Raw genomic sequence first — 23,468 nt, 5'->3', positions numbered from 1 at the left:
TTCATCAGAATATCCGGATTTATTGGCGAGCTACAAGCGCTGATACATTGGCGAAGTTCAAAATCGAATTGTCAACAAACGCAGATTTCAGTGTTGTATTACAAACAAAAGGTTGAATTTCTTCTGAACTAGGACACCGATATGGCTTATTGCAGGCTCTTTCGAAAGCTGGTGCATCTGAAAAGTTTTTGGTAAATTTGTCCGATTTTGGCTAGAAGGGAGTTTGCGGAATTATCGATTCAGAATTTTGGCGACAATTCCATTTTGCACTTCGAAAATCTTTCCGCGCCTGTAGCTCGCCATTAAATCCGAATATTCTGATGAAATTGGCGTCATTGTTTTTATGTTTGCAAATAGATCTCTCAGAATGTTCATAAATTTGGAGTTTTTCCAGACTTGACGCATTTTCCTTCCATAATCCACCATATCTCGAAAACGGTTAGAGAGGGGACAGGGTTGCTAAATAGTGTTTCATGTCCCACACTTGGGCCCGTATCTATGACCCCCCCCCCTTTTGCTTGGCAGATTATGTGAAATTCGCCCTGTGTATCATGTTTTGTGTGTAGGTAGAAGGAAACAGGACTTCGTACGTCATAAGCGGGCTGCAACCCACCACCATGTACGAAATCCAGATGGCGTCGTCGAACTCTCACGGAAGTAGCATGCCGACGTACGCGGTCCGAGCCCTGACCCTGTCGCATCCTTTCGACGGAACCAAAGCGCCGATGGAGAACTCCACCGAGTCGTTCGTGCTGCCGAACATCACAAAGTGCTGCGAGAAGAAAGGCGTTCCGGACGGTCGTTGCCTGACCAGCCTGTGCGACCCATCTGGCAATGAGGATGTAAAGTAAAAAAGTATTCCTTAAGTCCTAAAAAAACTAACGATTATCTAATTAAGACTTCATTATGTGAAGCTAGAAAACACTGCCAAGAGTGTGTGTGTGTGTGTGCGTGTGTATTCATATAACCGTATCCGTAAATCGCAGGTTGGCGGACGTGCTAATGTGCGCACCTTACGTGAACGTCACTTTCGAATGCATAGCCGGCGGCGTGGACCACACTCAGTGCTGTCAGCAGAGGGGTCTCCCGGATGTCTGCCTGGATTTCTGTCGCGGCAACATATCCAACGTCGACTACAGGCACTTCGTGTGCCTCGAGCACATAGACGTGTTCGGCAACTGCCTCCTGGAGTTTTACGGCGTCCTTCCCGGTCCACCCGGAGCTTTTCTCGTCACGGCTGTTCATTCCAACTGGGCGGTGCTTCGATGGAAACCACCAAAGTAAGTTTATATTTATATCATCTCTTTCATCATCATCTAGAACAGGGGTTCTTAACCTATGGGGCATGACCCGAAAATGGGTCGCAGGGGCTTTCGGAATGGGTCGTTCAACTACATTTAATAGACATGGGTTCTTATACATAGGTCACGGACAAAACTTGATTCGCAGGGGCTATCGAGGGAGGCCGTACGAATCCACTTACAGACAGGGGTTCTTATGGGTCCCGATACAAATTTCATTCGTAGGGCTATCGGATAAGCCGTAAGAATCCACTACAGACAGGGGCTCTTATGGATCCCGATCCAAATTTCATTCTTAGGGCTATCGGATAGGCCGTAAGAATCCACTTACAGACAGGGGGGTTATTATGGGTCACGATCTAAACTTGATTCGTAAGGGCTATCGACCGGGCCCCCACATCCTGGAGTGGGGCCCCTCGGTCAGACTTTTCACGGGCCCCTTCTGTAGTTAATTTATAGAGTAAAAAGCAAAAACTGATGAGAACTGTCCCGGACCCCAGGGCTAGAGCCCTGCCAGCCCCCCCCCCCTGTGGGGGCCATGGCTATCGAGATTGGTCGTACAAATTCACTCACTCACAGTGAGCTTCCTAGATGACTCGTGCAAATTCGTTTACAGTCCTGTTATGAATACATTTATTGCGTCATTGGTTTCACTAATTTCAGAAAAAAAAACAGCCCCATGGGTCGCGAAGCTGATCTTGTTGATTTTGGGTCGCGGCTGAAACATTTTTTTTTTAAGAACCCTGATCTAAGAAAAACTTCCCGCTCCACACAATGTAGCTCGAATGGTCAAGCTTGTGCTTATATGATGTATTTATGCTATTTTATCTCTTACGCAGGCTTCTACCACAGACTGTGCAGGGGTACGTTCTGTATTGGAAAGAGGTGGCAATGGACGAGGTGGTCGAGTACAACGTCGTCACGGACGTTAAATCACCCCATCTGCTGGACAATCTGAAGCCTAGAACGAGGTGAGGCTTGTTAATTTGGGTTTAATTCAAATCGGTGGTTATTGTGACCTTCCCCCCCCCCCCACAGGAGCGGATCCAGGACGTTGTGACGGGAGTGTAAGTGCTTACACGAATTGTGTAAGTGCGTTTGATCGTCCCACATTTTACGGGACAGACAAATTTTCCCATGTTCAGCTCTTGCCCCATACTGGATCCACACCTCAGCGAAAGCAGACATCTTCAGCTGCGAATCAACCGAGGCAGAAATCCTCAGCTGCGAATGGAGCGAAAACAGGCGGATCCAGGGCGATGTATCGGAGAAGCGACTTATTCTGTCGATGCATCGTACAATCCCGTATTTTGCAAGACATAAATTTTCACTATATTACTCCGCTCTTGGGTGAGGTGGTCGCCATCACTCCTCCAATCTGGAGCTGCGATTGAGCGAAGGCAGGCATCAAATGGAGTGAAGGTAGACATTAAGATTCGAATGGAGCGAAAGTGGACATCTTCAGCTGCTAATGGAGCCAAGGCAGACATTTCCGGCAGCGAATGAAGCTAATGGCCATATTATTCTGCTCTTCGGAGGGGAAATCATTCCTTCCCCCCATACTGGATCTACACCTCAGCGAAAGCAGACATCTTCAGCTGCGAATCAACCGAGGCAGAAATCCTCAGCTGCGAATGGAGCGAAGGCAGGCGGATCCAGAGCGATGTATCGGATAATCCGTATTTTACAAGACACACAAATTCTCCCCATATTATTCGGCTCTTGGGAGGGCGCGATCCGCTCTAGAACCGCTCCTACTTCCCCCCAGAGGAATATTTACGAGGCGCATGTACTTGTTATTGCGATAAATTGTGTTTTTATTTGAAATGTTTATTTGATTATATTCAATTTTTTTAGGTACGAGGTGTACGTGGCAGCCAAGAACAAATACGGCCTCAGCCGAGGCTCGGCGAGGGCAGTCTTCACGACATCCCCCGTCATCGAGAAAGTCGATTCGGGCAAACAGGAAAGCTCGGCCTACAACGAGACGGCCTGTTGCATTTCGGCGGGGATGCGCAAAAGCTGCCTCAGTTTATGTACATATGACGTAAGAACCGTATATTTATCCGTAGAGCTTGTTCCCGCGCCCGTAAATCATGACTCTGTAACAAAATCTAATTGTTTTTTCGTCTGCACTTTCATCGACCTACATCATACATGCTCAACCCATGGTCAAATGTGCCCCCTCCCCCTCGTATTCATCTCCTCCAAACCAAACATGGCCCCTGCTCTGTCCCTTGCGGGATATAAGCAGATTACCTTGCGGCTGGGCCATGCTGGAAAAACACTCCCGGTATCCACGCCCAGCAGGCATTTCGATGCAAGAGCCGCAGGGTCCAACCCCGCAGAGGGCCCCGCCGTTCCAAGACAGCGATAAGCACGTTCGTGGAAGCACACAGAGCACTCTCTCCAGTCCATTGAACCAACAAGACAGAACCATGTGGCTGTCCTCATCCTGCGACACACGTCCATCCATTCCCATCACCGCACCTTGTCCCTTACCACCCATCGGTTGATGGGTACGGAGATCAAGTCCCCTGTCCCATCTGATATGGCCCGCGATCTCAAACTTCATTTTGTAAAAATGAACGAAGTGGCACATTTATAGATCACCTAATGACCCACGGCGCTGTTCCACGTGACTTTAGTAACTCTTGGGACAGTTCCACGGCATATTTACGTACCACTTGAGCTACCCAGGACATAGTCCAAGGTCACTTTGGCGGCCCGCAGCACATTTAATGATTATTTAAGTGACTCGCGGTGCAGTTTCACATAATTGGCAGCAGCACATACCAAAATAACTTAAGTGACTAGCGGAGTATTTACTGATAACTGAATTGACCCGCGGCAAATTTTCAGATCACGTAAGTTACCCGTGGCACAGTTCCAGAGCACTTAAGTGACGCCCGTTGCAGTTCCAAACAAATCACTTGAGTTACCCGTTGCGGAGTTCCAGATCACTCAAGCGGAATTTACTGATCACTTGAATAATCCGCGCGACACAGTTTCAAAGCACTCAAGCGGCCCGTGGTACATTTACAGACCATCGAATTGATCACGGGGCGAATTGACAGATCACGTAAGTGACCTGTGGCACAGTTTCAGGGCACTTAAGTGACCCACGGTGCAGATCCAAACAAAACACTCAAGTTACCCGTTGCAGAGTTCCAGAGCACTCAAGCGGCCCGCACAGCCAAAACCACCTATAGAAGAAGCTCGTGGCATCACTGAATAAGGTCATTTCACCTATAGCCATTGGATATAAGCCGGTCTCCCATTTGCAAAAGTCTTTCCGCACGAAGCAGGCAGAAACACGATACTGACAAAACGTGAAAAATTCAATAATTTCCATCTTTAATTCAGAAAATGGAAGCCAGATGGCAGCATGAACACGAAACAAGCGCAACATGACAACATAAATATGTTAGCCACAAGCATACACTCAAAACACACATTTTTTCTCTCTCTCCGGTATGTGCCGATTCATTCGAAATTTCGTTAAGGAATGTGTACGAGGTGCATGTTCAGTTATTAGCCATTGGATATACGACCTGCTATATCCAATGGCGATAGGTGAAATGGGCTTGTTCAGTGAAATCACGAGCTTCGTACGGAGGCCTGCTTCGATAGGTGGTGTTGGCAAAGCACATACATAGATAACATGCGGCGTTGTCGCGGATCACTCGAGTGGTTCGCGAGACGTTTTCAACCCAATGAAGTGGCCCGCAATCCCTCTAAAGGTTGAGCACCGCTGACCTAGATTATGATAAAAGTATGGCTTATTATATGCTCCTATTCTTGTTTGACTAGATGAAAATGAGCGACCTGCAGTCACTGGCCGTGCTGTGCGCGAACCAACTGGAGATTCTGGTGAGATGCGGCGCCGGTGGACGCGACCATCGTCCTTGCTGTCAGAGGAGAGGCGTCAAGTGGGAGTGCCTCGCCACATGCTCGGGCATCCTCGAAATGACTCCGCAAGCCACCGTCAGCAACTGCGCTGCGGATGCCGGGAAAATCATCCAGGTGTGTATCGAGAGACTCAAGTTGTATTACTACTAAAAAGGGTGTCTCGGTAGAAATCAGATCGTATACCTATGTTATATCCAATGCGTTCAGTCTAATGTCGTTCACTTTTACAGTGCATGTCGGAAGGTATCGGAGACCTGCCTCAAGCGCCGGAGAACTTGAAAGCCGTCAATATTTTACCGACGCACATTGAAGTCAGGTGGAACTTCGAAAAGACGTCCAGCGACCCCGTTTGGTTCGAGGTGAGGTATTCGGAGACCAAGGAGAATATGCCGCCTCACCCTCTGGATTACGAGAACGTGAGTCTTTGTCGCGTACGGCTTACTTATTGGTATCGATCATTGATACACTGGCTTCCAAAAGTTGAACATGCGACGGCTTTTATATAACGGCACCACTTTAATTTTGCCCCACTGGATTGGATATTTAGTAGAACACAAACGCGTGGTACTTTCGGGAGCACAGTCAGGGCCGTCTTAAAAGTATCATGGGTCCCCGGGCCAAATGATTGTTCTGAGGCCCTACGTGGTGAATTCTCGGAAATTGCAACCACATTTAATTGTTTTGGGAGGCCCCTTTTCTCTAGAGACCCCCGGGCCGTGCCCGGGTGGGCCCATGCGTTAAGATGGCACTGAGCACAGTCCCTTCGGGTGGAGCGTTCCACGCACAATAGTGCAAGATAGTGGCTTCTCACCCAGCGACAACCGTTTCGACTGCAACCGGGAGCGGATCCAGGACGACGAGAGAGACAAATTGTGTAAGTTCGTTTGGTCGTCCCGTATTTTATGGAGCACGCAAATTTCGTGGGAGAACCGCTCCTGGGAGGGGAGGTCGTTCCCATTGACCCCCTCTGTATCCATGCCTGAGCGAAGTCAGACATCTTCGGCTACTACGAATGAAGCGGAAGCAGACATCTTCATCTGCAAATGAAGCAGACATCTTCATCTGCAAATGAAGCAGACATCTTCATCTGCAAATGAAGCAGACATCTTCATCTGCAAATGAAGCAGACATCTTCATCTGCAAATGAAGCAGACATCTTCATCTGCAAATGAAGCAGACATCTTCATCTGCAAATGGAGCAGAGGCAGGCATTTTCAGCTGCGAATGCACCCATCAGCTTCGAATGGAGTTAAGACAGCTGGGTTCAGAAGCGACTCGTTGTGCAGTTGCATTGGATTATCCCGTACTTTACGGGACACGTGAATTTCCCCCCATATTATTCGGCTCCTGTATGAGTCGATCGCTCTCATCCCCTCCCCCCTCGGACTCCCCACTTGGTTGCAACCATGGGCGTAACAACTGTTGAGGTCGCTCATCGAGTCCGCTTGGCTACTATAGCAATATACCGATCATCAGAAGTTGTGGGTGGAGTAACCCTTGGTCGATCGGGCACAGATCTCCGGACAACTGTTTCCATGATCGATACATTGTTACAGTATCCAAGCGGAATCGACGAGCGATCTCTACAACTGTTACATCCATGGTTGCAGCGTCACTTGGTAAAAGAGTACCTGCCAGTACTGTGTGCCTAAAGCTCCGCGTGAAGGGACTATACACCCGAGTACCACAGTTTTGTGTTCTACTAATTATGAGTGCAATATATAACAACGTATATCATATAAACCGCCGCCTGCTTATTTTGGAAGCCAGTGTAATTGAAGCTGGGCCCGTTGACAACTGGAAAAATCAATGGTCACGTTTCTTAATTATTCCAGGTAGAAAACTCCACGGAACAAGAGATGACCATCAAGAACTTGAAGAGCAACACGCACTACAGTGTATACGTGGTCGCGGTCAACAAGCACGGATACTCCCTGCCTTCCCTGGTGTTACTGGCGCACACTCCGGAGAGGGAAGTCATCTACAACGAGACCGTGAACGGTGACTTATTATTATTATTTATTTTTTTTTGCTCTTGAAATACGTCACAGTGTGTGGAAAAAAACATCGCCAACAATCCACCGACGAAATGGCATGATGAGTGAGTCGATGAGCAGATTAGTCAGCCAGCGAGTAATTGATCAAATGAGTCAGTGAGTTAGTGGGTGAGCAAACGAGTGAATGAGCGAGCATGTGAGAAAACGAGTGGGCAGGTGAGAGAATGAGTGAGCGAGTGAGAGAGCGAGTGAGCAGGTGAGAGAATGAGCGAGTGCGTTAGTCCGTCACCATTCGGTAACTCACTCGATCACTCATATGGTTACTTACTCGCTCATTCATACTTTCACTCACTCGGTCATTCATACGGTCACTCATGTGATTTATTCACTAACTTTGTCACTCGTGTGATTATTCACTCACTTGGTCACTCGTGATTATTCACTCACTTGGTCACTCATGTGATTACACTCACTTGGTCACTCATGTGATTATTCACTCACTTGGTCACTCGTGATTATTCACTCACTTGGTCACTCATGTGATTATTCACTAACTTGCTCACTCATGTGATTATTCACTAACTTGGTCACTCATGTGATTATTCACTAACTTGGTCACTCATGTGATTATTCACTCACCCACTCACTTGGTCCCTCATGAAGTTACGGGCTCTGAAGTTCGTCTTAAGAGCATCATGGGCCCCCGGACCAAGTGATTTTCTTGAGGTCTTATCTAACTAAAAATGCTTACCTACAAATTTACATGTTTGCTCTGGAAAATTTCAACAAGATCTCATTTTTGTGCGGCCTTCTCTTCTCTTTGCCCCCGGTAGTTAAGACAGCACTGTGACTCGGTCTTTTACTCATACGGTCTTTCACTCATTCCATCACTAGCTCATTCACCAACTCATTTGCTCACACATTCACTCGCTTACTCACTCACTGGTGACGAACTGTTGCGAGTGAATCTTCCTAGTGTTGAATTGTTGGCGTTGAATTTTTTATTCATCATCCTGAAATGAAAAGTTGATGTCATTAAGCGTCATTATCTTTTATTCAGCCATTCTAAGTCCACCGAGCTCCCTGGAGATCACTCATCAAACCATGGACACGGTGTCGCTGGTGTGGAGATCGCCGTTCCACGTCACGGCCGACTCCACGTTGAGCTACGTGATCTTCTACCAGCCGGCGAACCTCACCGAAAGCATCGAGCGCTCTCACACCAAGATGGCAACGACCTTCAACGCCGTCACTCTCAGGAACCTGACGGTGAACACCCAGTACGCGATAGCGATAAGGGCCATCGCCGAGGAGAAAGAGAGCCCGCTGTCCGAGACGGTCCTCGCCTGGACGGATCCGGCCATCCCCGCGTTCCTGAACCCGCCCGTCGTGGTCCCGCCCGTTCCCATAGTGGAAGGAGCCAACGTGACTCTACTGTGCGTCGCGACGGGCATGCCGGTTCCTGTCGTGTCGCTGTTCCTCAACGGTCAGCTCATGGTCCAGCAGCAGCAGAGTCACGTGGCGCTCGTGGTGCCGAATATCGGCCACAACGTGACCAAAGTCGACTGCTTCGCCGACAACGGGCTCGGACAAGGAGCTCAGAGCTCTCTGAAGCTCGAGATAAACTGTAAGTGATTTGTTTCGTTAATTCACTGACCTTACATTTATGTTGTTTGTGCTCGTAACTACTTTTCGTTCCATAGTTCATCGTTATGCTGGTTACATGAACTGGTTGAGACTGATCTGAATTCATTTCGTTCCAGAGTTCATCGTTATGCTGGTTACATAAACTGGTTGTGATTGATCTGAATTCATTTCGTTCCAGAGTTCATCGTTATGCTGGTTACATGAACTGACTGTGACTGATCTGAATTCATTTCGTTCCAGAGTTCATCGCTATGCTGGTTACATGAACTGGCTGTGACTGATCTGAATTCATTTCGTTCCATAGTTCATCGCTATGCTGGTTACATGAACTGGCTGTGACTGATCTGAATTCATTTCGTTCCATAGTTCATCGTTATGCTGGTTACATGAACTGGCTGTGACTGATCTGAATTCATTTCGTTCCATAGTTCATCGTTATGCTGGTTACATGAACTGGCTGTGACTGATCTGAATTCATTTCGTTCCATAGTTCATCGCTATGCTGGTTATATGAATTGGCTGTGACTGATCTGAATCTATTCGTTTCATAGTTTACCCTTATGCTGGTTACATTAACTGCTTATGACTGTGCTGAATCCATTTTGTTCCATAATTTACCATCACATGAACTTGTTGTGACTCAGCTCTGAATCCATTTCGTTCTATAGTTTGCCACTATGTTGATTATATGAACTGGTTGTGACTGATCTGAATTCATTTCGTTCCTACAGTTCAACCGAGCGTGGTGTCCATGGACAAAGCAGTGTCGGCGGAGGAGGGAAGCACTGCGGAACTTCGGTGTCTCGTATCCGGCCATCCTGAACCCAGGGTTCTGTGGTACAGAGATAGAAAGCTCAGGGAACCACTCACGAGAGGGACAGATACAGAACTCAGCATGACTCCATTCAACGACGTGAGTTTTGTCTCTGTGAGTCACGATAGGTTCTTGACTGAAACAACAGATGGCAGTATATATACAGGGTGGTAATTATCGACCGCCCAACAATTACACGCGTGACTCCTTGCGAAAACTGATATGGAAAAATATTTTCCATTTTTTTGATCCGACCCATAATTAATGAGTTAATTAAAAATTGATGGCGTCACTTTAAAGTCTCGCCAAATTCACCAAACGCACACAGAACGTATAACTTGGCGCTGGAAAATGCTTAAAATGTATTAACCTCAAACTGTAGATAAGCGTTAGTCATTTTGTTTTGTTCTCCAGAAACGTGTCCGGAAAATTCGCCGCCAGCAATTCACCGACAACAATTCACCGCTAGGAAAATTCACCGACTAACAATTCACCAACAACAGTTCGATGCGAGTCAGTTAGCGAGGGAGTGAGTGATTGAGTTACTGAGTGAGTGAATGAGTGACCGAGTATGTGAGTGAGTGACCCAGTGAGTATGTGAGTGAGTGACCCAGTGAGTATGTGAGTGATCCAGTGAGTATGTGAGTGAGTGAGTGACCCAGTGAGTATGTGAGTGAGTGACCTAGCTGCGAATTTTCCGGCGGTGAATTTTCCGTAAACCCTCCAGAAAACAGTACTGCGTCTCTATTTTATTTGATCTATATTTTTTTGTTATAATTTCTCATTTGATGGCATTCAGCATAGAAGAATATTGTATGCTGGCTGAGCTACCCTTACACATTCTTGAGAGGGATGAAGTTGTTATCCTTCAAAATTATTTATTCGAATAATAAATACACTGGCTCTGATACCTACCATAAAACTAAACGTTTGTGAGTAGGTTAAAGTAGGCAAATTTTTTAGGCCAGAAGAAAAATAGATTTTCATGTTCCCAAAGGAATTTTAATGGCTTTAGGGGGTATACACTCTTGGAAGAGCAAAAATATCACTTAGTAAGCGGAGTGACTCGTTAAACGGAGTAAGCCATAGCTGTGCCAATTTCTGCCGGAGCACAATTGGGACTTCCAAAAAAGTGACCCGGAAAGCGGAATGACGTGTTAACCGGATGACGCGCTAACGAGGTTTGACTGTATATTGGGGCTGCCGATTTCAAAACTGGTGTTGGGTTTGCCGCATTGGCTCAATTTCTTTGAGATAATGAATGATAGCAATATTTCAATATAGTTTGCTGGCTCTAATTTTTCGCGTGGGGAATCTTTTTTCAACTTTTTATTTACTTTCCTATTTTTATACAATACAATACAAATACAACGCCACAACAGGCAAATTGCCCAACGAGGTGGCTGACTTGAAAACATCATGGATCCCCGAGCCATTTTTTGGAGGCCCTACCAACTACTGCTACACCACACATGCACCCCGCCCACCCCCCCCCCCCCCCACGGAACCCCCAACGAATCGGTACATGCGGGAATGTGCGTGTACGTGTAGTGAAACCTGACGTGGAGTTTTTTTGTTTCTCTGTAATGCTTGTTATGTGTAGTGCTGCCATCTGCCACCAGTTTTTCTAACTATGAGTGAAGTGTTATGCTTGAATGATTTATCGTTGTAGGACTGTTGCTCTCTGTGGCGAGACTTTTTAACGGGGAGATCGGCTCGCATTTGCGCCTTGAAGTTGGGAACCACAGAAAACCAACTTCAGCCGACCACCCAACACATTATCACATTCATACCATTACCAGCCATCAGTGATCTCTATGTATTAATATTTATTATGATTCTTAACGATTTATATTTCATACAGTTTCAATGTGCTTTGTATGCTGCTTATGGCATGTGCGGATCTAGAGCTCGCTGTTGTGGGAAGGGTGATTTCACAACAACAACAACAACAAAAATAATAACAATAAATCAATAAAAAGGGTTAGCCACTGAATAGGGTGATCATGCGTCCTTCATGTTGTCCCGTATTTTCCAGAATAGTCCCGATTGTTTCTGCTTTTTATCCGTCCCGAATCTTTTGCAAAATTGCTGGTTTTTCTTATTTTTAGTCGAAGTTTTCTTTAATTTGTTACGTAATCAAAAACGTGGATGCAAGTAATTTTCAACGGATTGATTGAGTGCAATATTATCATATAAAAGTTCCGAAAATTTCATGAATTATCGCATTTTCTTTGGAGGGAAGGGGGGTGATCACACCTATCACACCCCACCCTTTCCCATAGATCCGCAACTGGCTTATGGTATTACCATTCAAATTCAACTTTCACTTTAACTCAAAAACTAAACCGATCTCATAAAACCAATGTCAGATTCTGAATCAGTGCCCCAAGAGCACCTAAAATTATTGAAATATCTTTGAGAACAAAATCAGTGTTGAGTTGTGTAATCAGTAGAAAAATACGAAACCAAAAATTATTTTGAATATGTCAATTCATAACATAATAAGTGTGATTAAAAGTTTCTGATTGAGTTGTTATTATTTTACTGTTTCCGCCAATCACACCTTTGTCCAGCTACAATTTTTACATCTTTCATTGAAGTCCTTTAGGCTTAACAGTTTCGACGAAAGTTCAAAAAAGCCTAAAAAATATTGTTTTCTCATTAAAATGACAGCGTAAAATACCTACATACCTATGCACTGTATGCACCTTCCCTTAAAAAATTTGACTTGATAGCAAAAATAAATAAATTGCCAAATTTTGGCAAAAAAGTGTTGATTTGGCTAAAAAAATTTCAATCAGATATCATTTGGCTAACACGGTACAAATCTGGTGATAAATTTGCCAGCATAGATGGCGAAGCTAACACGTAGTAGCAAGGTCATAGTATCACACTACATGGAGAGAAAAAGTGCCAATCATGAAGGAAGAAGGCTGAACTTGGCTTCTAACGTAATTTAGTATTTCAGTTCATTTTCAAGAAGTGACAACCCGCTGTTGGCGGAGAAAAGTACTTTCGTTCGGAGTTTGGCACATAACTGACAGTTAGAAAAATGACACGTCGCAAAATTTCAAAAGCTTATAACTCACTTAATATGCGTCCGATCCAAAAAAAACGGAAAACACTTTTCCATATTAGTTTTTCACAAGGAATCACGTGTGTAATTATTGGGCGGTCAATAGTTACCGCCCTGTATATTGATTCGTATATATTTTTTGTGTCATTACAGAAACCGTACATGTATTTAGCCAAGCTGAGTTTCCCGCACGTTACCGCGTCCCACGAAGGCCAGTATTTCTGCCATGCTGAAAACCAATACGGAAAGGACACGATATTAATGCAGCTAGATGTCCTTCCAAAGCTTTTCACAAACGCTTCAGGTAATGAAAACTATAGCAGAGCTAGAAAATGAAAATTAATTAGAAGTTAATCCTCCATTATTTATTGTATTGTTAATCAATTCATTATCTGCTTATTATCGCGCGATGTATACAGGGTGATTCCATAATTCCCCTTGCCGCATTTTACGGGTGAACCGTAGAGGCATACTTCCAATTTGTGGGAAATTATCCAAATAACGTGTAGAACTCATATGTCATTTATGTAACAAGGGGTTGCTATAAAATTATCAAAATATAAAAATTGACTTCGTAAAATGCAAACACCCTGTCCACGGGCGAGTCGAGCTTACCACCCGGGTGCAACGGCTCGTGTGTCGTCCCCTAAAACGACCCTGGTGGGAGACTGACAGGACTTCGGCTTACTAAACCACACATACATACATCTCGTCCATATTCCTCTGTGGAACTTCTAACGAATCGAATCCGCACGCCATTGTCTACCGAGAAAAATGTCCGTGACGGTGCATCCCGCTTTTGGAAAAACTCCCGTTTTTAAAAAGAGGTTTTTTTTTTTTCAAACCGAGCACAACTCAGGTCTATTGCCATAGGCAATTTACTACCTAGTGAGTTAACCTAGTGAGTTGTGCCGGAAGTGTAAGTGCGTGTACCTAACAGCCTGAGTGCATATATAGTGTTGTGTATGATTTTTCAGTGCTGCCATCTATATCTCAGAAGTGAAGTGAGTGATGTGTAGTGACTGAATATTTGTACTGTTTGTAGGACTGTTGCTCTCTGTGGCGAGACTTTTTAACGGGGAGATCGGCTCGCATTGGCGCCTCGATGTTGGGAACCACAGAAAACCAACTTCAGCCGACTACCGCTGTGGTGACGGTGGGGCTCGAACCCGGGTCCCCGCGATGCGAGTCCGTCACTATGACCACTCGACCATCACAGCGGCTAAAAAGAGGTTGTGGTTTTTGGCCCCACAGGCCTTGACTATTACCTCAAGTTTTCCCGACAATTTCGTCGTCAGACTATGGCTCGAAAGCGTGATGGCATGTGAATTTTTACTTTTGGAAATTTTTATGAAAATTGGTGTCCGGCTCAAGCGTGTCACCCGGGTTCGCCGCACACCTTGCACCCTCGCTTAAACCACCCCGACCCTGTCCAGAGAAATTTACCATATTCACCTCATATGCGTGTTATACGGAAGGCAGATGACAGCAAGAACACGGACGGAACAAGCAAGAACAAGTGACGGAAGCTCTCCGTCACTCTTCCAACACCAACTATAGCAGAGTGTCTGCTACAGCTGGTGTTGGCTCTTCTGAATTTGAGTAAGGTTTTGCATATCTTGGCGACTTCTGTGAAATGCGGAATACTCTCGCCTAGGTTCCATTGCAAAAATTGTTCTTGTTGGTGCGCACTATCACCCCCCCCCCCTCTCCCAATAGAGTTCTGGAACAATTAACGTTATATCGTATTTGGATGTGTACGTTTGAATCTCTCCATCGCATCGGAAATGCTCATTTCGCATGCATTGATTGGTGCTTTGTCTCTTGCGCAGCCTGCTGTGAAGAAAAAGGTGTGAGCGACAATTGCATCGAGGCGTGCGCCGTGGATATAGACATAGAGAAAGCCCTCAACAAACCGAACTGCTTCAAGGACTTGGATAAGCTCATGTACTGCGCCGCAGGTGAGAATCCGATTCCGTTACGATTATTTGCATTGAAAAAAATGTCCAACTATTTCAGTATGTACATAAAAAAAATGCACAATCTTCTGATATGTATTCCCACACTATTGTCTCCTTGAATGTAGATGGTAGCGACCACCGCAAATGCTGCAGGGAGAAAGGAATCCAAAGAAGTTGCCTGAGATGGTGCCAAGGAAGACCGATCATCAACACGCATCTGTGCATCTTGCACGCTTCCAAGATCGTCAGCTGTTTCGAGGAAGGCAAAGGTAGGGCGCCTAGAAAAGACGGGCGGACTCATCGTCCTCCACCTTTGAACGAAAAACTGGTTTTACCTTGGGTGACCATACGTGTCGTATTTCCTGGGACATTCCGTATTTTCACGTTAGTTCGGCCGTCCCAACTATTTTTGTCGGTTTCCTTTCCACGTATTTTCAACGAAGCCAACTTGAATGACCCACAGAGCAGGTTCATGAGTGACCGAACGAGTGACCAAGATATTTTAATATAAACGTGTATGGATCCAAAATTCGGGACGTTACCAACAAACATGCTTACAGAAGGCAAAATAGTCAACTGTTGCAGGAATTACATTTATTTGCCCACGGTCTGCAACAAAATGAACTAAAATGTAATTTATGGGAAAAAAATGTCAACGACGCAAATTTGTGATTTTTCTTTTTCTCAAATTTATATTAAACTAGCTATAATACCCGGCGCTGCCCGGGTTTTCTTCAGTGGTGCTTTTTTGGATCACGTGATATCTCCCTCTTTCTTTGAGGGACATGCGAACCATGTCTAAGTTAACCAATATGGCGACTTCCTGCACGACTCATGAAATAAACAAATCTAGATTTAAAGAAACGTAGAAATTAATATCCCCCCCCTTTTTTTAAAAGGGTGCTAGGTATTGATTTGATTCCCCCCTTTGAACTTCAAGTTATCCATCTCTGCCTGTTTCAGCTTCCAAAAATGCTTAATTAAAGCTGTGGAATTTCTTCCATGCACTTTATGGGCCCATAATTAATTTTAAAACAACCTAAACTATATGAATTTATGCAGTTGAATATGAAAAGACAATACGAAGACATTCATTTTCATGCTTGAGAGGATATAAGGAAAAAGTGGAAATCAATGTTATTGCATGGATATCCAACTTGAAAGTTAGGTCTGGCTAATTACTTCATATGTAATTTTCTGGGCTTTGTATCTCTAAGCGAACTTAATATTTCAAAAACCGAGAATTCAATACAGTTTTTAAAATTATTGATATGATGAAAAACCCCACTAAATTTCCGCATTTCTACAGCAAAATCAGCAATTTTAACCCCGATTTCTATGGGTATCATCCTTTGCCTGATCCTCAGTGATGCTGACGATGATTCTGACGTCTATTCTAAAAGCCTCATTACTGGGAGGATTGAAGAAGTGACAAACCATTGTAAAGGCATATACACGTCTAAAACGCATTGGCATGTAAGGCAAGGTAACCAAAGTAAGCGTTCCGAAAGTGGTTGTTGAGGCCCAAAAACCATTGTTGCCCGACAGTTTCTCCCTCATTTCGGGCATTTGCCCTGCTCTGACAAACTTTACGTAACCTATCGTTCATAACTCGGGTCCCATTTGGTACATATGCAAAATTTGGTGACGATCGATCTAAAATTGTAGATTTGTGTCGAGAAAACACACAGAAAATCAATTTTATACATACAGATGTAATTTTCATGGTACTGATCATCTACTGCAGTGTTTCCTAAAGTGGACAATATAGCCCCCGGTGGGCGATAGAAGCTACTGGTTTAACATAGGATCCTATGGGTTCGCTTGAGTAGGGGGGGGGGGCCGATGAGAAAAAATTTCTGAAGAATGGGGTGATATAACAAAAAGTTTGGAATACCGTGATCTATTGGGACAACCATTGGCGAGCTTTTTAAAATGTGAGGGGGTTTAGGGCGTTCTCATAGTAGCCTGGCGTCCCTATTTGTGCTTCTGATTTGAGCGGCGACCCTTTTCGAAGCGTTCAAAAAGTACAGTACTTTACTTCCACATGAAACTTGGCTGGTTCATTCAACGCCATTTGCCATTCATCCCGATAACCGTCCAGTGTTCATAATATAAGCCATGAAAATCATCTTTATTCACGATTTCAGTGGACACAGCAAATTCAAGTTAGCTTCGTTGAAAATACGGGACATTGTTTATAAAAAGTTGCGACGGTCAAAAATATTGGAAAGTCCCTTAAAAAAAGGGTAATACGGTCATACAGGGTCACCCAATTATTGACCGAGCACCTATTGTATTTCACGATGTCAACATTTCTTTCATTCCAGCTGTGCTCCCGGGACCACCACAAAACATCAAGTGTCACCAGACAGACGCGCACACGTTGGAAATCAGCTGGGACACCCCGCAAAAGAATCCCCAGATCGTGCAGTGGTACAAAGTCTTCTACCGTCCTTTAGGATCGCGCACCACATACAGGGTAAGTCGATTAGCACATTGAATATGATACGATTCGGTACATCAGAGGTTTTCCGAGGTTCTAGTTAGCGACGAACCCTTGAGGCCACAAGATTGTTCAACGCAATCCTTGCTGATGCTTCTCCACGGAGAAAGTTACGAGATTGTTCCACGGAACCCTTGTTGTTACTGTTCATTACCCTGTTCCACGAAACTGAGTTTTACCAGTTTCTTTCACGAAACCCGTGGTAGTTACGTGACTATGATAGAAACCTTGGTGGTACTCTTCTACGGAACCCTTGATGGTTACGAGACTTTTCTAACAAAACCAAAATACGAATTCTCCATTATAGATATTTGTATATCGAAACTTTAAAAACCTTCAAAACCAGCAATTAGGACATAGAATTCAAGGCTTTATACAAAAAATAATTCCTGTTTTTAATTATTGGAGCCCTAGTGCCACATGGCAATGCACTGAAAGTCTCTATTGGAACCATGCTTTCACAAGGGCAGGGCTAATAGGGTCAGCCCTAAGGTATGGCACAATTATCAGTTTTTTTTTTGTTTTTTCCCGCTATGAATTAACTATAAACGGGCCCATGAGAAGTCTGACCGGGGGCTCGGGAAAGATCCCAGCCTAGGGGGCCTTGCACAGAACCCCATTTGAAAAACCTATGCTGTACATAGCGATTGCGGGATGAACCATCACCTCCTAGAGATAGAAGGCCTCTGCAGTGTTTGCCATAAACGTCATTCAGACTACCTAGCAAGTTTGCCACATTTTGAAACACAGCATCCCATTTCGTTTCTTCTTATTTTGGCGTCGAATCTTCCTGATTGCCTCACAAAAGCCGCATAGTGATTGGATGTGGGGCATAGAAATCGCCAATTCTGAGCTCGAGATCATTTCTTTTCCTCACAACATTGATACTGGCACGAGTAGGGAATTTTTTTCCCCTGAATATTCTGAGGGAAAATAGACTACTTACTGGCGTCACAGGCAGAGTGCGGAGGCCTTCTATCTCTAGGAGGTGATGGCTGAACACGTTTCGTATAACCCTTTCAGACCCTGATTCCACAAATGTGTAGGTTGCTTTTTCTCAATGTAGAATTTTTTTTCTTTTGACCTCAGGGAGTTACGCCCTGACTTAAAGGATTGTATGTTTTGAATTACAAATATAGAGGTTTACAAATAATTGGGCACTTAAAGTTGAATTTTAAGGAGGTTTTAAGACGCTTCCAGGAGAAAGTGCCTCCAGAGAAAAGTGTGGTTCATTACATAAAATTTGGCAATAAAATTCTGGGAAAAAAAGTTGTACGTGAAGATGAATGTATACTGCATACCTATCATCTTGAGGAAAAAATTGAAACGAAGCGAATTTATTTCTTTATAAAAATTAAAAAATTAGAAATAAAAAATTGATCACATTTTATGCTTTTAATGCATTTTTTGAGCATAAAAAATGCAAGGACATTTTGAAAATTCCAAAAAAAATGAATGCTCAGGTCTGAAAAGGTAAATATTTTTCTCCAACAGAATTCCACGAAGCAAAGAACCATAGTGTTGGAGAACATGCGGAGCGAAACTACTTACGAAATAGTAGTCAAAGCTGGAAATCACTACGGCATGAGCCTGCATTCCGAACCGATAACTTTCACCATTTCCGGTAATTATATATCAATCACTTTTTAGGAATAAATACCTTGTACGCACAATAAAAAATGGCTCTTGATTCTAAAAATGTTTGGAGTTTGGGCACTAATGCATGTATTTGGAAGCATATTAACAAGCCTTACATTCGTATGAGTAAGGAGGAAATTTAAGTTCCCGTGATTGGTCGTAATTCTTCGCCATTGGCGGTGTGAAAGGAAAGTAAAATTGTCGATTGTTGTTGTTTTTTTCCATTTTTCACACGGTTCTTTTTGTCGTCTCGCTTGGTTGCAGGAACTTTCTTAAATGAAAAGGGGGAAACTAAAATAAGGTGAGAATAAAAGAAATACAGGTTCAAAGAATACAAGGTTGAATGTGAAATGGTCATTCTCACGAAGGAGGATTTTTTCCGGGAAAAGGGGAAAAAAATCAGTTCAAATTTTTTTCGATAGAGGGCTGGAGAAACAAGTCCGATAGGAGTGATTTAACCTGAACCGTTTTTCAATCTCTTCTTTTTATTTTACAATTTGTGTGAATACATGTTATGATACTCTAGGCACCAATCTAGGGACCGGTGTGTAGGCGCCTATCTGTAGGATCGAGTGTTGAGCTCCATTATCAATGATAATAACAATCAGAAGGTTTTGAATAAATACATGTTTAATTATGGTATGGACACATAAAAATAAAGGACATCACATAACAATGGTTGCTTGCCGACTGGGAAGAAAAACATCCGATTTTTTTATCGTAACCTTTGTTGCTAGGTAATAATCATTCGCACCATAAAAATGCGAAGCGTAGGCTGACCATATTTCCTCGAGAGAAATACGGGACATTAGGGTTCCAAATACGGGGAAATACGGGACATTGCCAATTATCGCCAAAAACGACGCCAAAACCAAACAAAGTTGCCAAATATTGTTCAAATTACGGAAACATCACAATGGCGGGAAATGATTCACTACTGCAAATAGCAGTGGATTAAAATGTATTCCACGAAAAAAAAAACGTTCACCAAGGCAAATGTGAGAGATTAATATTCTCATATACAGTTGTAATTATCATAAAATAATTTATGAGTTGAAAAATAATGCCAATCTTTGACTTCAATAAAGAATAAAAATTCAAGTAGGCTTCGTGTAAAATACGGGAAAAACCGGGACACTTTTGCCAAAATGTCGGGACGGCCAAAAAAGCAGAAAATGCCGGGACTGTCCCGGGAAATACGGGATGTATGGTCACCCTAGCGAAGCGAGCGCGACGTCATTTTTCCACCATCGGTAGAAGTTCAAGTAGAGGTCGCTACACACTCTCCCCCCCCCCCTAGTGTCAAAGAAATGTCGTAGTCGGGGAAGTGGACATGACGACCGGAGCGAGTCACAGTAGCTGGTACTTACTTGTTGTTGGACGGACGGGCGACGTCGAAGGCACTTGGGTGTGCTGGTCACTAAAGAAAGCTGGGATCAACCGATCGTTGGAGATTCTCCTGGATGTCCCGTTGAAGTCGATGTCGAAGAATTTATCTCGTCGATGTTTGACCAGAAACGGGCCTTGATACGTAGGTTGCAAGGCAGAGTGTGGTGCTTCGTTACGCAGGAAGACATGAGATGCGGATTGCAGATATGTAGGAACATATGTTAGCTTAGATCCGTGAGTTGTTGTAGGTATGGGTTTCATTGAACGCATTAATTGTTGAAGCTGATGGACGAAATCGGATTGTTTGATATCTGGTATTGCGAAGAAGCACTCGCCAGGCAGTTACAATTGTGATCCGTAGAGGATTTCTGCAGAGGAACATCCTAAATCTTCTTTCACTGCGGATCTCAAGCCTAGTAGCGCTAACGGAAGAGCGTCAACCCAAGGTGCATGTGATTGAATTCGGCATCTTAGGGCAGCTTTCAGCGATCGGTGTTCTCTCGACGAGTCCATTCGCCTGAGGATTATATGCGCTCGTCTTATGATGTTGAAATCCGAGGTATCTGCTTAAGGTCTGGAAATGGTGACTCTCAAACTGTCTTCCTTGGTCAGTGGTAATTTCAAATCTGGCAAACCAGGTTGCAATTAAGGTTTTGGCGACTGTTTCGGCAGTTTGGTCTGGCATAGGTGAGGCTTCGATCCATCTGGAATATCTGTCTATCATCGTTAGGAGGTACCGTAAGCCTTGGCATAATGGCAGTGGGCCAACTGTGTCGAGGTTGATGTGTTGAAATCGATTGTTCGGTACTTTGAATTCGGCCACAGCGAACGAGTGTGTCGGTGAACTTTCGAACGCTGACATGCAATGCATGCTCTAGTCCACGTCTGACAATCCTTTTTGATATTGCGCCAGATGAAACGTTGATATCGTCTAAATAACAGAATACAAATTCCAATCCTCGTGGGTGGAAGGTCTGCGCTGCATTGCGTAATCCGAAGGTCATATACGGAAATTGAAAGAGTCCAGATTGGTGTAGTAATTGCTGTTTTCGAAATATCCGGCTCGTGCACTGGAATTTGCTGATACGCTCTAATCAGGACGATTGAGGAATATATTTTCGTTCCGTGGAGAATGTGCGAGCAATCTGTGAGGAAAGGAATCGGGTAACGATCAGGAAATGTGATTTTGTTGAGTGCTCTATAGCCTCCACACGGTCTCCAGTCACCAGATTTCTTTGGCACTAGATGGAGTGGACGAGACCAACTGCTATTCGAAGGCTGACAAAGTCCTTGTTGCATCATAAACTCGAACTCTTTTCGCGCGACTTTCAACTTTTCCATGGAAAGCCGTCGAGGTCGGGCAAAAACTGGTGGATCTGTAGTCTCGATGAATTGCTTGATATTATGCTCTTGAATTTTCTTATTTTGGATGTGTGGACGGAGAATATCAGGAAACTCTTTCACTACATCCCAATATGGCGATGATAATTGGTCAATACTGCTCAAGCGAAAAGATGGAGCTGCGATATTTCTCGCAATGGAACAAGCGGCGGATAGCAAGGTCGTTCCATCGATGAGGCGATGATGTTTGCTATCGACTAACAGGTTGAAATGCGATAGAAAATCTACACCAATAATTGGTCGAGTTACGTCGGCTATGATGAATGGCCAAGCAAATGTCCTTCGCAGGTTCAAATTCAATGTTAGAAGTTTGGTACCGTAAGTTGAGATAGGGGAACCATTGGCGGCTGTAGTCAACTTCTCGGATTTCTTGTGGGTATTGACGACAGTTCGCGGGACGACTGACACATCAGCGCCCGTATCGATCAAAAAGTCCAGTTGGTAGAAGGATCGGCCAGTATAACTCTGTCGACGAATTGGCAGCCGTGGCCGGTAGACGACTGCCTTGTTAGTTTCCCGCTGAGGTTTTGAAGGAGCAGGGCTGTTGACATTTCTTAGCCTGAGCTCCGAAATTGGTGTGGTAGAAGCATAAGCCATTTTCAGCTTGTTTGCATTGGGCTCGACTGCGGGATCGTGAGCGAGAACACCGTTCGCGATGACGGAATCGAGGTCTAGGCTGTCGCTGTGACATGAATAATCGTTCAATAAATACTTGTAAGACTTGCCCGATGTTTTAAGAAAAGAAAAAGAAAAAAAAAAAAAAAGGATGGGAACAAACAGTACAGAGATAATTGTATAAGAAAGTATCAGTACAGTGCCTTGCTTTTTCGACATCAGCCACAAACTTGTTTTGTATTTTTGTTTTTACTCATTCTCTTCCTGACTTCCACGTGCAGTATATAATAAAAGGATTACATTATATGAGTGTGTGTGGGGTATGACATGAGAAGGTAGACCTGAACTTTCATGGTATGCAATTGCCACATTGAAAGTCTGCCTGCCCGGAGACTTTTCAGTTAGGTTCAAAGTTCGAAAACTGCAAAAAACCAACTTAAGCGACCATTGTGCCTCCACAGAGATTGGATCCTCAAGACCACTTAGGTACAGTCTGAGAGCAGAACAATCACATCATTGTCTCTCGTTTCAGATAGCCCAAGCCCATGTCATTTCTGCTTAATTAAAATTACAGCATGTAGTATTTATTTTTTCATATGTTTAGGTCTAATCATAACAACCCCACATAAAATAAAGGGTAGTTTTTTTTCATGTGTGCAACATGTTGAGGATTATCAACACCATATATGTATATAAATCGGTTCCATAAGTACTCTTTTTTTTCTTCTTTTTTTTTTCAATTATTGCAGGTGGTTTAGAAAGCAACGTCATTGGTGAACAAGCCACTTGTAAGTTTCTTTCATTATCACTCTCTAAATTCTAATCATTTGTGAATACACACTCAAGAGCAATCGAATTAGAGACAGCTGGCAGTATGTGAAAGAGGTGCTGTGGGCGGCTGATATGGGCATGAAGTAAGCAGCTTTCCGGTAATAGGAGTGATAATTGAATGAATTATGGACAAGACGAAAAACTTAATGCATTTGATTACGGGCAAATTTCTGGGGAGCCTGACATATTTGCCACTTATCTCAGAAGTCATCTAAATACTAAGTTTTTCACATGTTGTCAAGGGACCATGCCCCCCTCCCCACAGGCTGCTTCAGATTCAGGACGACTCTCATGACTTTTTGTTTTCACGCTATTAATTCACTACATAACGGGCCTAAAAAACATACCATCCTAAAGTTTGTTTCAAATGTTCCACC

General features: G+C 43.9%; 1 protein-coding gene across 1 annotated transcript in view; it reads left to right on the top strand.

Annotated features, from left to right (window-relative positions):
• The window catches only part of LOC149081384 (Ig-like and fibronectin type-III domain-containing protein 1), an 83,386-nt gene that overhangs the window by 57,203 nt on the left and 2,715 nt on the right, over positions 1–23,468 (top strand). Inside the window, exons 11-25 of the mRNA XM_089238200.1 lie at positions 567–847; positions 987–1,280; positions 2,141–2,272; positions 3,159–3,348; positions 5,115–5,327; positions 5,444–5,629; positions 7,049–7,214; positions 8,271–8,837; positions 9,589–9,770; positions 12,904–13,054; positions 14,583–14,711; positions 14,837–14,980; positions 17,042–17,193; positions 18,712–18,841; positions 23,010–23,048. Of these exons, the coding sequence (XP_089094326.1) occupies positions 567–847; positions 987–1,280; positions 2,141–2,272; positions 3,159–3,348; positions 5,115–5,327; positions 5,444–5,629; positions 7,049–7,214; positions 8,271–8,837; positions 9,589–9,770; positions 12,904–13,054; positions 14,583–14,711; positions 14,837–14,980; positions 17,042–17,193; positions 18,712–18,841; positions 23,010–23,048 (2,956 nt within the window). The remainder of the gene's footprint in view (positions 1–566; positions 848–986; positions 1,281–2,140; positions 2,273–3,158; positions 3,349–5,114; positions 5,328–5,443; positions 5,630–7,048; positions 7,215–8,270; positions 8,838–9,588; positions 9,771–12,903; positions 13,055–14,582; positions 14,712–14,836; positions 14,981–17,041; positions 17,194–18,711; positions 18,842–23,009; positions 23,049–23,468) is intronic.

This window comes from Pholcus phalangioides, unplaced genomic scaffold (genome assembly GCF_987345545.1).
Source record: "Pholcus phalangioides strain wild (caught in Gottingen) unplaced genomic scaffold, Ppha-v1.0 ptg000010l_1, whole genome shotgun sequence".
In the NCBI taxonomy this organism is placed as follows: domain Eukaryota; kingdom Metazoa; phylum Arthropoda; class Arachnida; order Araneae; family Pholcidae; genus Pholcus; species Pholcus phalangioides.
The sequence above is the reverse complement of the archived record's forward strand: the minus strand, read 5'-3'. Positions and strand labels throughout refer to the sequence as shown.